At 42.3% G+C, this 15,676-nt stretch overlaps 1 protein-coding gene across 1 annotated transcript in view; it reads right to left on the reverse strand.

Annotated features, from left to right (window-relative positions):
* LOC124616332 (regulator of G-protein signaling 17) overlaps positions 1–15,676 on the reverse strand; it is a 510,137-nt gene that overhangs the window by 21,557 nt on the left and 472,904 nt on the right. Inside the window, exon 5 of the mRNA XM_047144638.1 lies at positions 7,345–7,406. Within this exon, the coding sequence (XP_047000594.1) occupies positions 7,345–7,406 (62 nt within the window). The remainder of the gene's footprint in view (positions 1–7,344; positions 7,407–15,676) is intronic.

Here is a 15,676-nt window from a genome sequence, read left to right on the forward strand (position 1 = left end):
ATCGAATTAGTTCGCTCCTGCAGATAGGCAACACAGTGAACAAATTTCCAAAGCAGGTTGCTGTCGTATCTTTACTTTACTTTAATGACTGTGATGCACATAATGACTTTTGCTGCGTCAGGAAGGGTGCGCATGAGCACCTGTAATGTGAGTGCAAATCCTGGAGAGATGCTCTATGTGGTATTTTCTAGTATTCACGCAGTCGTCTTTTGAAACCCTGTGTATTTGACATTCATTGCTGGATGAAGCTGTCCTCTAGACTATTCCATTAGTAACTGTCGTTAGTGCTGGGCAATGATTTTTTCTGAGTTTTCTATTGCCGTCTACCTGTGTGAAGCTGGGAAGAAAAAGACTGATAAAATGAGTATTCAGAAATATGCGGGATGACCCAAAAGTCCATTAACATTTGAAAATTTAGTACACCCTGAAACAATGTAGGCAGAGAGGTAAAAACTTACACACATGTTTGAAACGACATGAAGTTTTACTGAAACCAAAAAAGTAAAAAAAAAATGAACACCATTAGGGCATCATATGAAACAAAAGCAGTAATTTGCATAAAAACTGATTTTTAACAAAGACTATATTCTTTATAACAAACGCTCAACATGTCGGCCTTCATTCATCAACAATACCTGTAGTCGAGGGACAATATTGTAAACAGCACTGCACAGCATATCAGTAGGTAAGGTGAGAAATTGGCGACGGATGTTGTCTTTCATCATTTCTAATGAGGTCTGACTGTCGGGGTAGACGTCCGACTTCAGATAACCCCACAACCACTAATCACACATATTGTGGTCTGGGAACCTAGTAGGCCAAACATGTCGTAAGTAGTTGCTTATTAGCTGATCCTCACTAAACTGTGTGCGCAAGAGATCTTTCACCGTGCAGCGGATTCTCCATTCTGATAGTAAAACTTCACTGATATTGCCTTTTCTGGTGAAGTCAACATGCCATGACTGCCGGCTCATCTAACTAACTCTCTCACTACAGCTCATTTTATACAAAGTCTGTTCAAAAAAACTCCAGAACATTCGTGATTTCGCGACAAATTGTGTGTTGGAGAGAAATGCGGTTAGTTCTTTGCACACGCCTGTGTTTAATGTGTAACTGCCGGAAGTTTCATTGTTGTATGTCTCTTTGTTATTGTTCAGTGCTGTATTGAGTGGAACGTTGTGTCGCATAATTTGCGGTTTTCGAGATGGCAGAGTTAGATGAGCAACGAGTCTGAATTAAATTTTGTGTGAAACTCAAGAGAAGCTTTGCAGAGACACACCAAAAGATTCAGGAAGCCTACGGCGATGAGTGGGCAAGCCGTTCTTGGTGTTATGAATGGTTCAAACGTTTTGAAAATGATCGGAGGAAAGTCAAAGATGACACTCGTTCAGGACGTCCTTCGACGAAATTGTGCGTGCCAATTGAAGACCCATCGTCCGAGAGTTTGCGGAAGAATGTAACATTTCAGTTGGATCATGTAATGAAATTCTGACACAGCATTTTGGAATGAATCTTGTTGCCGCCAAGTTCGTCCCACGGCTCGTGAGTCAAGATCAGAAAGACCTTTGCCTCACAATCTGTGAAGAACTTTTGGATCTCGCAAATGAAAATTAGATGTTCCTTAAGAGAACCATAACTGATGAGATATTGGTCTACGATTATGATGTTGAGACCAAGGTTCGGTCTACACAGCGGCTCAGGAACTGTTCTCGAAGACAAACAAAATCTCGTCTGGTCAGGTCACATGTCAAAGACACGCTGATAGTTTTCTTTGACTGCGAAGGATTAGTTTATCATGAATTTGTGCCACAGGTACAAACTGTAAATCGATAGTACTATTGGGACGGTTTGTGACTCCTGAGTGAAAATATGATAAGAAAACAATCTGAAATGTGGCGAGAAGATGCATAGATAACGTGGCAACACATTCATCGCTGTTAGTGCGTGACTGTTGTACAAACAACGAATTCACTGTGCTGCCTCATGCTCCATACTCTCCAGACCCGTTCCCTGAGGACTTTTTTTATTTCCAGAATTGAAAACCCCGTTGAAAGTACGAAGATTTGCAACGATGGGCGAGCAAATTGCACACGGCCGCGATCCAGCAACAGGCATACCACGACTGCTTCCGGAAGTTAAATGGCATTGGGAGAGGTGTGTCAAGTGTGGAAGAGGGTATTTCAATGGAGACCAGGCACTGTAAGTAAAAGATAAGCGTAGAAAAATTTTGAGGGTAAAGTTACAGAATTTTTCGAACAGACCTCGTATACGATTTTCATGCGGTGTGAATGACTTGTTGCAAAGACAGCCACCTGTTGGCTAGTTGTTTCATTTGTTTCTAGTCTCAATAAAATTCCGTATCATTTCAGACTTATGTGTCAATTTTCATATCTATACCTGCAGATTATGAGTGGTTTTCTTTCTTTCTTCAAAAAAAAAGAACAGGGAAATAAACTTTTGACACAGGTGAAAAGAGATCTACTATTTCAGGAGGAAGACATCCAAACAGCAAATAATGCTGCACCAACTCCTTCCAAGTTCTACAAGTCCCTCCAGATTCTTGAACGCCATTAACTCCTCCTCGCTTTCAGCGTCCGGTTACCTTCCCCTACGAGGATCTTTTACCAACGCATCACATTCCCGCCTCTCCTCACTTACATTTAACACCTCCGAGTACTCTAGACCATCTTCAAACACGACTCCAATAATCCTATTGTTTCCCCTGTAATTTCGAATCCTCATACACTGCCACACCTTTACCAACACATTCCACCAACTCTCCCCTTACATATCCTCCACAAGCTCTCCCAGAGAAACTTCAGTCATCTCCCCCTTCCAGATCATGAACTGAGCCCCGACATTAACCTACTCTAACCAGTCCACCTTATCAGGGTTTTCTCTCTCTCCCCTCCCCACATGTCCTTACTCGCACTTCAACTTCTGCCTTTCTTTGCACCCCCGCCCTCTTTTCACACCAACCATTAGTGTCACCAGTTCCCCCATCTGTCCCAACAGCCACTCCTACCGAACTACTCAATGCACCAGCCCTCCATCCTTACAGCGCAACATTCCTACCCCCTCCACCAGCCAATCTTTACCCTTCAACAACTGACTCCCTATCCCAAGGGAAGTCCTTCCAATTTCTAGTGTCAGAAAGGTGCATCTTTTACATATAAGTGTTTTGGCAACATGTTTGAAATGGTTTAAATGTGTGCTTATTACATTTAATTTTACCTTTTATTGTTACTGTTTTTAACTACCAGTGGCCGGCCAGGGTGGCCGAGCGGTTCTAAGCGCTACAGCCTGGAACCGCGCGACCGCTACGGTCGTAGGTTCGAATCCTGCCTCGGGCATGGATATGTGTGATGTCCTTAGGTTAGTTAGGTTTAAGTAGTTCTAAGAACTAGGGGACTGATGACGTCAGCAGTTAAGTCCCATAGTGCTCAGAGCCATTTGAACTATTTTTAACTACCAGTGCAAATAGTCGTCCATCGTATATCTCAAACTTCTACTTTATGTTTCACCTTTAAAAAGTTTTAAATTTAGTGTATGCATCTCCGCCATCTGTTTCTTGTTTTTTCGTCTGGTTTACTTTGTTATCGTCTATTGGCTGAAGGCCGGGTTGCTTGTACCACTGGCATCCCTCCCCCCCCCCTTCCCCCCGCCCATTTGGGGTGTGGAGGGGATGAAATGACTATAAAGGGGAAAAAAGGCATTGCACCTACGCAGAGTACAACAGACGAAAAAACTAAATGGGAAATAAACAACTGATAACTAAAAGGGAAATGATAACAGAAACATGAAGTAATATGCCCAATTAAATAGAGTGTCTTAGAGAAGATGCAATAAAAATATTTCAAGAGAAGCAACTGTGGAAAGATAAGAGTAAGAAAAAGACAAAATATAAACTAATTACGAGTGGATAACACATTTCATCAATTAAAATGGCAGATGGCACAGTGTATACCAACAGAAGTAAAAGTTGTACAAGAATTCAAAGAATAATTTTAAATTTTCGTATAGCTCAAGACGAGCAATTCCGTGGTCTAAGTGCACTGTATTTGACCAATAATTGAAACTTTGTGGATCCTGACACCGTTCCCCTCCGCTGCTAAAGCTTTCAATTAACATCAATAGCAAAGACGTCCGAAGCCTTCCGACATAAGAAGGTCGTCTCGTTCTGCCAACGGCCTTTAAAAAAAGAAAAAAAGGACGGGGTTTGGATCACGTTCTTGCCCTTGAGGGTGGGAAAATGCCATTAAAATGTGAAAGTATCAGCAATGATCAAACGAATTAGATCTCAGAACACAATCGAAACCACTGCAACATGGACGCGTGATGTGTATCTACAGGTAATGTAGCCCGTAATTAAAAACGTGTCTTGATCTTTTCACTGGTGAAAGACAGAATTAACCTCCATCTGTGTCTCTGGGAAGGAATTAAAAAGGGGAGGTGACTATGAGAAAAATATTGAATAACAAAAGAAAGGGTACATTCTGCTATTCAGTCTGTGGAGCGTATGTAATTTAGAAGTTGAAATGAGGTAGTCAAAATTTGAAAAGGAAATGCAAAGACTGAGTTTAGATATAATGAGGTTCAGTAAAATGAAATGGAAAGAAGATACAGATTTATAAACAGACGAAATATCAGCAACAGAAGATGGTGGAATGGGAGTAGGATTCGTCATAAAAAGAAAGGTCTGACTGAGAGTGAGTTACTGTGATAAGTTCAGTGACAGGATTATCTTCATCAGAGTCGACAGAAAACCGACCCGAACAGTGACAGTTCAGGTATACATGAGGACTTTACAAGGTGACGATGAATAAATAGAGAAAGTGTGTGTGTGTGTATATTGATCGAGTAATTCACTGTGTAAAGGGAGCTGAAAATGTAGTAATTATGAGTGATTGGAACGCTGTAATAGGGGAAGGAAAAGAAAACAGAGTTGTGGAAGAATGTGGGCTCGGTAATGGGAAGAGAGGAGGAAGACCAATGGAGTTCAGCAATAAATTTCATCTGCTAACGGCGAATAGACTATTCAAGAATGACAACTGAAGGAATTATACTTGGTAAAAGCCTAGAGACACTGACAGATTAGAACTGGAATGTATCGTGGTCTGACAGAGATTTCGAAATCACGCGTAGGATCGTAAGAAATAGCCAGGAGCATATACGGACACATATCGCAGTTTATAAATCATGAAGATTAGGTTGAAGTTTAAGAGAATCATCTCGAAGACTGTGAATTTCTCTAAGACTGAAGATACAGCGATACTGAATACCACAGCAGACAGAACAATTGAAGAGGAATGGACACCTCTAAAAAAAAGGTTATCACAGAAGTTGGACATACAGATATAGTAGTTACAAGGTAGAATACTGCGAGGAAGCCTAGGACGGCAGAAGAATACTTCATTTGATTGACGAAAGAAGGAAGTACAGAAATGTTCTCTGAAAGACAGGAATACAACAATATAAGCAGCTTAGGAATGAAACATATAGAAACTGAAGGGAAGCAAGGTGGAATAGCTGCAGCAAAACTGCGGAGAAATCAGGGGGTCGTCGGAAAGGATAATTCAGTTTATAAGAAAATTAAAACAGCCTACTATGAAATTAAAAGGAAATGCGTCAAAATTAAGAGTGCGGAAGGAATTTCGTTGTTAAATGCATAGGAGAAGGTGGAAGTAGTACAGCGAAGGCCTCTACGTGGTTGAGGAAAGCACAGTGAAGGTCTCTACGAGGATGAGAAACTGTCACATGGGCTATTAGAGAAAGATATGGGAATCGGCATAGATGACATATGAGATTTAGTATCGAAGTCAAATAGAGCTTTGGAAGTCCTACCCATGAATTAAGGCAGAAGACATAGGTAACACTCCCTCGTAGTTTCTAAAATCCTACAAAGAAGTGACAACGAAACCACTATTCAAGTCGGTCTGTAGAATGTACCAGTCTGAAAATATATCATCATAAATTTACAAAAATATAATCCTCTCAATATCGAAAATGGCAAGGCTAGACAAGCGCGAAAATGGAATGGGGTAAGGAATGAAAGTGGAAGCCGCCTGGTAGAATTTTGCACAGGGCATAACTTAATCATAGCTAACACTTGATTCAAGAATCATGAAAGAAGGTTGTATACATGGAAGTGGTCTGGAGATACTCGAACGTTTCAGATAGAGTATATAATGGTAAGACAGTATGATACTGCGTGAAGAGATTTTGGAACCAGGTTTTAAATTGCAGGGGCAGGTGTGGACTCTGACCACAGTCTATTGGTTATTAACTGTAGATTAAGACTGTAGAAACTGCAAAAAGTCGGGAATTTAAGGAGATGGGACCTGGATAAACTGAAAGAACCAGAGGTTGTGGAAAGTTTCAGGGAGAGCATTAGGGAACAACTGACAAGAACTGGGGGAATAAATACGATAGATGAAGAATGTGTAGCTTTGAGAGAGGAAATAGTGAGGGCAGCAGAGGATCATGTAGGTAAAAAGACGGGGACTAGCAGAAATCCTTGGATAACAGAAGAAATATTGAATTTAATTGATGAAAGGAGAAAATGACTGCAGTAAATGAAGCAGGTAAAAAGGAATACAAACGTTTCAAAAACGAGATCGACAGGAAGTGTAAAATGGCTAAGCAGGGATTGAGACAGGATAAATGTAAGGATGCAGAGGCATATATCACTAGGGGTAAGACAGATACTGCATACAGGAAAATTACAGAGACGTTTGGAGAAATGAGAACCACTTGTATGAATATCAAGAGCTCAGATGGAAACCTTGTTCTAAACAAAAAAGGAAAAGCAGAAAGGTGGAAGGACTATATAGAGGGTCTCTACAAGGACGAGGTACTTGAGGACAATATTTTGGAAATGGAAGAGGGCGTAGATGAAGATGAAATGGGAGATATGATACTGTGATACTGTGTGAAGAGTTTGACAGAGCACTGAAAGACCTAAGTCGAAACGAGGCCCCGGGAGTAGACAACATTCCATTAGAACTACTGATAGCCTTGGGAGTCCCAGCCCTGACAAAACTCTACCATCTGGTGAACAAGATGTATCAGACAGGCAAAATATCTTCAGCCTCAAGAAGAATATAATAATTCCAGTCCAAAAGAAAGCAGGTGTTTACAGATGTGAAAATTACTCCGTTGCATGTAATATCGTCTCTGTTTGTTAATTGGCCATTTTACGTTTTTCTTTGATGTCATAGCGAAGGAAGATAACATCTGTTATTATTTACGTAATGAGTCTCTTAGTCCGTAAATTAAATTCGACATTAAGGTATTCATTTTACTTCAAGTACAGGAGAAAAAAGAAGAAATGCGTATACTTACCGGCACTTTTCATGAGTCTGTCGAACGACTTTCCCCAACTCCGAATTTCTTCCAGCGAAGGCCTGCAACAGAATTCGGAAAAAAAGAGTTAAATTATGATACGGAGGGTTACTTTTAAATACTTTACAGCTATATTTGCCTTGCCTCAGTTAGATTATGAGATATGGCAAATTTTCTACTCGATGTAGGCCTTTATCGTAAAAGGGGAAGTTGCTGCTGGTACTGTGCAGTTGGCAAATCACAGTACCCCGGTCTTGCTCTTCGTAAGAGGTCTAGCGTCCTGAACGCAACACGTTATTTTCCGGTTTAATGTAGTGAAAGATATTTGTACACCTTTGAGTCGAAAACTGTTAAAGACAAAGCAGAAAGTATATCAGAATCGGCCAGGGAACCTGCCACCTTCATGCAGTCTGTCTCTTGTCTCTTGGAGTGCGGGCGTTATGTTCATCGAGGAGAAACGTACACTTACGACGTCGGAGATAGTATGTTGTACAAGTCTGTAAGAAATGCTTTATGAAATATCGAAATTTGTAATGACCGATTTTCGGTTTTTAGGTACTGACTATCACACATGCAGATTATTAAATCACTGAGTAACGGGTTGGGAATGCCACAAAAAATGTTATTAGGCCGACCTTATCAGGGAGAGTTCATTAGAAAACGAATCTCGCGAATCGTAGCAGTGAAACTGTTGTCAAACTATGTGTCGTTGACGCCTCTCAGGCGCTACTATATCTATTATTCGAGCTTTTGACAAACGTTTTCTGAAGAAATTTGGTCATGTCGGACAAAACACGTTACTCAAAGACCTTTTGAAACATAATGTTTGTCCACAAATACTCGTATGAATAGCCGAGTGCGTTAAATAGCCGACTTCCAAGATACGAGGAGATGAACCCACCTCGGATCAAATCCACCTCGTGGTTTAATGACGACGGCTGGTGAGTCTGCCAGCTATATATGGTTTTTACGCGGTATGTCACATCTCACTACGCTGGTGACCAAAATTCAAAACTAAAGAAACGAACAGAAATTTTGCGAAGTTGCGTTTATTTTGCCAGCAAGCAATATAAACGGATGATAGTGAAGTAAAAACAATGTAAAGAATACAGAACGTAAACAAACAAATTTTCTTCGTTTTTTCCAACTTAACTGATATAGACATACATTCCGATAAACGGTTAATGTGCTCAATATGGGGTGTGACCATCTCTGGCCGCAGTGCAGGCATGAGAACGATGAGGCATGCTGTAAATGACGTCGTCAATCTCATGTTGAGGCAGTAACGCCCATTCCTTCTGCAGAGTTGCTTGCAAGTGTTCGCAAGTGGTTGGTGCATTCTCACGTGATGCAACCCGTGTCTCTAGTGCATAACAGACTTGCTCTGCTGGATTCGAATCGGAAGAGCAAGCAGGCCACGCCATGCGTGCAAATTCTTCCGTTTCCAAGAAAATATCAGCTACCCGTTCTCTATGAGGTCGAGCACTATCGTCCATCAGTACGAAGACTGAGCCCACAGCACCTCGCAGTAACTGCCTATAAGGACCCAAAATTTCGTCACGGTATCTGACAGCAATTAAACCTTGCCAATTTAACCGTATAAGTTCATGAAGAGCTCTTCGAGTGGTCCACATAAACCCTCCTCGACATCGGTCTCTTTCCACACTGTTTTGATCCCAAAATAGTGTTTCACTTGCTCTCCAGTTGCGAATCCGTCGAGAATCACTCTTCAAACCAAATCGAGAGTCGTCTGTAAAAAGAATATTGGCCCACCGTTCGACCGTCCAGGTGGCATGTTGACGGTTCCACTCTAGACGTTCCCTTCTGTGAAGACGTGTCAGAGGTACGCATGTAGCACATCTCCAACAGTAAAGGCCACTCTGCAGAAGCCTTCTGTACACAGTTTGCTTTGATGCAACACGTCCAGTGGATGCTACGAGGTCAGATGCCATTTTCCGTGCAGTAGTAGGGCGGTACCATCGTCCCCATACAACCAAATAACCGTCCTCTCTTTCCGATACCGCCTGTCCTGCTCTGATCTTCGGGATACAGTTCCAGTCTCTATGAACTGTCGCCACATCCGAGAAACAACATAATGTTTCACGTTAAGCCATCGATCCATATCATTTTGCGACTTTCCTGCTTCCATTCTTCGTATGTCCCTCCACCCCATAGTCTGGTAGGTGTCCTCACTGTCATAGTACCGTCTATGACTGTGTACTGAGCGATTTTGGATGTGAGACTTCCTGGAAAACTCTACCCCGTTTAATGGGTGCCCTGAAGTCATCTCTGGCGTGATTGTTCGTTGACCGGAATGCCATCTTCCATGCAGAACACGATCGTACGGACTTCTGCTGACGGTTTGCGCGATTAAATCGTGAATTAGACACAGGACAGGGAAATAGTGGTTTGTTGCTTTAATTTTGAACACCAGTGAACGTAAGTACGGGGGTGATACCCACGTTCTGCCTCAGATGCACGCTACCCAAACATTTAGTAAAACCTTCTCACACTGTAACATAGATTTGTTCTAGATGCAGACAGAAGGGGTACACAGTCACCGACGGAGTGGTGGCGTCAGGAAGCAGGTCTGGCCACCAACTACCACCATCTTTGCCTCAACCAAACAACCACTCTTGTCATAATGGACAGTCCTGTCTCTCCCTTTTGTGCAGGGTAAGTTTGCTGAAAACTGTCCCTGCTTTTGCTTAAAGTGTGGTCCTTTATTTTCTCCAACGTATGTGTTTTCCCTCTCATTATTTTGTGCTGGTTTATGTACTGTTAACCCATCACCACTGCCGTAGAAGGTCGGCCGATCTAGTGGTCCTTCTTCTGTGTTGATGGTTTCTCTGACCTCCAGTCAGTCTAGTGCCACACTGCCGCGATGCTTCGTAGAACTTTCCGGCAGTTTTATTCTTTCCCTTTCACAGGGATGCCTCTTATCTTGTGAAGTTCCCGAGTAGTCACTAGAGGTACACGGTGAATCTTAAGGCTCTACCCTCCACACTCTAGAGTCCCCAGATGTGGCAATCGGCTCTGGTTCTGCACACTGTGGTCTCGTATTGTAGCACTGGTCGGATAAGCGCTTGATAAGGCGTAACAACAAAGTGTAATGGAAGCGTTGACTCTAGTTTTGTAAGGGGGTAAAGCGCCATCAGATGGGCATACACTTTACCCCAAGCCTCGTGGATATGTGGTTTCCAAGTGAGTTGCTTATCTTGGGTTACCCCGAGGTACTACAATGGGATGGGGAATCCCATGATCGGCGATGGCTGAAGGTCCTCCTCCACTCTAAACTTTAGACACCACTTCGTGGTCCATGCACCTAGAACGTCGCAAGCTGTCTGCAGACGCCGATGCATGGCATCGGTTTTCATGAAGCGAGCTTAGTGTGCGGTGTCGTCCGCGCTAACGACACCGTCACAGTGTTTGAGACATCAGTGGTGTACAGGGAGTACAAGTACAGCGGGGGCCTGAGGACAGATTACTGCGTCACTCCCGCTTGTACTGGTTTACCTGTCAAATGCTGTCTTCGGCAAAGACGTTGAAGGTGCGAACACGCAGGAAAGACGCAACGAGTCTGACATGAGGCGTCGGAATCCCCAATGAAGAAAGTCTTTAGAGGAAGCCCTCGAGCCACATGCAGTCAAAGGACTTAGGGATGTCCAGGAAAACCGCTCCTCAGCACTCCCGATATATACATACAAGGTGGCCCATTGACCGTGACCGGGCCAAATATCTCACGAAATAAGCGTCAAGCGAAAAAACTACAAATATCGAAATTTGTCTAGCTTGAAGGGGGAAACCAGATGGCGCTAAGGTTGACCCGCTAGATAGCGCTGCCGTAGGTCAAGCGGATATCAACTGCGTTTTTTAAAAATAAGAACCCTCATTTTTATTACATATTCGTGTAGTACGTAAAGAAATATGAATGTTTCAGTTGGACCACTTTTTTAGCTTTGTGATAGATGGCGCTGTAATAGTCACAAACATATGGCTCACAACTTTAGACTAACAGTTAGTAACAGCTAGGTTTTTTAAATTAAAATACAGAACATGGTACGTTTCAACATTTTATTTCGGTTGTTCCAATGTGATACATTTACCTTTGTGAACTTATCATTTCTGAGAACGCATGCTGTTACAGCGTGATTACCTGTAAATACCACATTAATGCAATAAATGCTCAAAATGATGTCCGTCAACCTCAATGCATTTGGAAATACGTGTAACGACATACCTCTCAACAGTGAGTAGTACGCCTTCCGTAATGTTCACACATGCACTGACAATGCGCTGACGCCTGTTGTCAGGCGTTGTCGGTGGATCGCGATGGCAAATATCCTTCAACTTTCCCCACAGAAAGAAATCCGGGGACGTCAGATCCGGTGAAGGTGCGGTCCATGGTATGGTGTTTCGACGACCAATCCACCTGTCATGAAATATGCTATTCAATACCGCTTCAACAGCACGCGAGCTATGTGCCAGACATGTTGGAAGTATACCGCCATTCTGTCATGCAGTGAAACATCTTGTAGTAGCATCTGTAGAACATTACATAGGAAATCACCATATATTGCACCATTTAGATTGCCATCGATAAAATGGGGGCCAATTATCCTTCCTCCCATAAAGTCGCACCATACATTAACCCGCCAAGGTCGCTGATGTTCCACTTGTCGCAGCCATCGTAGATTTTCCGTTGCCCAATAGTGCATATTATGCCAGGTTACGTTACCGCTGTTGGTGAATGACGCTTCGTCGCTAAACAGAACGCGTGCAAAAAATCTGTCATCGTCCAGTAATTTCTCTTGTGCCCAGTGGCAGAACTGTACACGACGTTCAAAGTCGTCACCATGCAATTCCTGGTGCATAGATATATGGTACGGGTGCAATCCATGTTGATGTAGCATTCTCAACACCGACGTTTTTCAGATTCACGATTCTCGCGGAATTTGTCTGCTACTCATGTGCGGGTTAGCCGCGACAGCAGCTAAAACACCTACTTGGGTATCCTCATTTGCTGCAGGTCGTAGTTGACGTTTCACATGTGGCTGAAAACTTCCTGTTTCCTTAAATAACGTAACTATCCGGCGAACGGTTCGGGCACTTGGATGATGTCGTCCAGGATTCCGAGCAGCATACATAGCACACGTCCAGTGGGCATTTTGATCACAATAGCCATACATCAACACGATATCGACCTTTTCCGCAATTGGTAAACGGCCCATTTTATTACAGGTAATGTATCACGAAGCAAATACCGTCCGCACCGGCGGAATGTTGCGTGATACCACGTACTGATACGTTTGTGACTATTACAACGCCATCTATCACAAAGTGAAAAAAGTGGTCCCACTAAAACATTCATATTTCTTTACGTACTACGCGAATATGTAATAAAAAATGGGGCTTCCTATTTTAAAAAAAACGCAGTTGATATACGTTTGACCTATGGCAGCGCTGTCTAGCGGGCCAACCATAGCGCCGTCTGGTTTGCCCCTTCAAGCTAGACAAATTTCGATCTTTGTAGTTTTTTCGCTTGACGCTTATTTCGTGAGATATTTGGCCCGGTCACTATCAATGGAGCACCCTGTATGTATATAGAAGGAGGAGGCATTTCCTTCAGCAACTTGTCCTGAAGTTAGCGAAACCGCATGTGGAAGAACGAGGAAGGTATCCAACTGGACTACATACAGAAAATGTGAGAGCCATTGAAGTATTGGATTAAGAAGAAACTTCAAAATTACCGACAGGAAAAAGATGTGAAATATGTTCCAGAAATGGAGACCATAAAATTAGATTTATGTGCATAAAGTGCAAAAAACCAATGCACCAAAACCATAGAAAACACACACTTGTGGCAAAATATTCTCAGTGTTACGAGAAGTCATCTAAAAAGACTAAACTTGTCACTTACTTAAAATTTTGATTTTCTGTTCTGTCAGCAGAGTGGCTACAGGATCGTAAATTCTTTATTTTTGGGCAATAAACCACCAACGATTGCTTCAAATAAGACATCAGTTTACGTTAATAATTGCATTGTGAATTATTTTGTGAATGTAAGATCTATAATAACAACAAATTTTTCAGTGTTGACCAAGGCTAATTACACTACACTGTTAGTAACTGTAAGACGTAACATAACCTTGTTGCAACAGGGTTGATATACTACATGGACAACAAGGGACCCAACGTACTCCCTTGCGTCACACCTGAAGTTATTTGTGTGCATAGCTACGACTATACATCCAACATAATAATCTGTGACCTCTCCATCAGGAAATCCTTAATGCAGACACAAGTCTCGCTTGATATCCCACAAGATCATACTTTCAATAATAAGCAGAGTTTGGTACTGAACCAAATGCTTTTTGGAAATCAGGAACACTGCGTCTACCTGACTGCCACGGTACATGGCTTTCAGAACGTCATTTGAGAAAAGCGTGAGCTGCTTCTTACGCGACTGATGTTTTCGGAATCCTTGCTCGTTCGCATGAAGGAGGTCATTTGGCTCGAGAAACCTCATTATATTTGAGCTCAGAATATGTTATTACTTAGAAGATTCTACAACAAATGGATCTCAATGATGTTGGACGGTAGTTTCGTGGCTGTGGATGGGTGGGACTTGTGGTTTCTTCCAAACACTGGGCACAGTTTATTGTTCAAGGGATCTTCGGTGTATTTGGTTACAAGAGGTACCAAATCAGCAGCAAATTCAGTACAGGATCTGATGGATATTCCATCAAACCCCGAAGCTTTGTTCAGTTTTAAGGATTGTCCTGGGGGTGGGAAACTGCCCCTAAAAGCGGAAAATCAGCAATGATCGACGGCATGAGGCTGCAGCAGACAATGGAAACCGCTGCATTAAAGACACGTAACGTATATCCACAGGGTATGTGGCCTGTAATTGAAGAAGTGTCATGATGATCTCTCCATTGGCAAAACAGAATAGTCCCCCATTCGGATCTTCTGGAAGGGTCTGCAAAGGGGGATGTTACTATGAGAAAAAGGTAGAATAATCAACGGAAGAATAACATTCTACGAGCAGGGGCGTGGAATGTGAGAAGCTTGAACGTGGTAGGGAAACTAGAAAATCTGAAAAGGGAAATGCGAAGGCTCAATCTAGATATAGTAGGAGTCAATGATGTGAAGTGGAAAGAAGGCAAGGATTTCGGGTCAGATGAGTTTAGGGTAACATCGCAGACTTTTTCCGGCGTAATAAGTCTTGAAAGCTCTTCGGTTTGCTGCCGGATCCTAAAATCAGTTCTTATCAGAATCGACAGAAAAACAACACCGACAACGATAGTTCAGGTATACATGCCGACGTCGTAAGCTGAAGATGAAGAGACAGAGAAAGTGTATGAGGGTACTGAAAGTGCAATACAATATGTAAAGGGATATGAAAATCTAATAGTCATGGGAGACACGAATGCTGTTGTAGAGGAAGTAGTAGAAGAGAAGGTGATAGGAGAATATGGGCTTGGGAAAAGGAATGAGAGAGGAGAAAAACTAATTGAGTTCTGTAACAAGTTTCAGCTAGTAATAGTGAATACTCAGTTCAAGAACCACAAGAGGAGGAGGTATATTTGGAAAAGGCAGAGTGATACAGGAAGATTTCAATTAGATTACATCATGGTCAGACAGAGATTCTGAAATCAGATACTGGATTGTAAGGCGTACCCAGGAGCAGACATAGACTCGTATCACAATACAGTAGTGATGAAGAGTAGGCTGAAGTTTAAGACATTGGACGGGAAGAATCAATACGCAAAGAAGTGGGATACAGAAGTACTAAGGAATGACGAGAGACGGTTGAAGTTATCTAAGGCTATAGATACAGCAATAAGGAATATCTTAGTGGGCAGTACAGTTGAAGAGGAATGGACATCTCTAAAAAGAGCCATCACAGAAGTTGGGAAGTAAGACATAGGTACAAGGAAGGACCCTGCGAAGAAACCATGGGTAACAGAAAAAAATACTTCAATTAATCGATGAAAGGAGGAAGTACAAAGACGTTCCGGGAACCTCAGGAATAGAGAAATACATGCCGCTGAGGAATGAAATAAATAGGAAGTGCATGGAAGATAAGACAAAATAGTTGCAGGAAAAATGTGAAGACATCGAAAAAGAAATGATTTCCGGAAGGACAGACTCAGCATACAGGAAAGTCAAAACAATCTTTGGTGACATTAAGAGCAAGGGTGATAATATCAAGAGTACAACGGGAATTCCACTGTTAATTGCAGAGGAGAGAGCGGATAGGTGGAAAGAATACATTGAAAGCCTCTATGAAGGGGAAGATTTGTCTGATGTGATAGAAGAAGAAACA

Source organism: Schistocerca americana, chromosome 5 (genome assembly GCF_021461395.2).
Source record: "Schistocerca americana isolate TAMUIC-IGC-003095 chromosome 5, iqSchAmer2.1, whole genome shotgun sequence".
Taxonomy (NCBI): domain Eukaryota; kingdom Metazoa; phylum Arthropoda; class Insecta; order Orthoptera; family Acrididae; genus Schistocerca; species Schistocerca americana.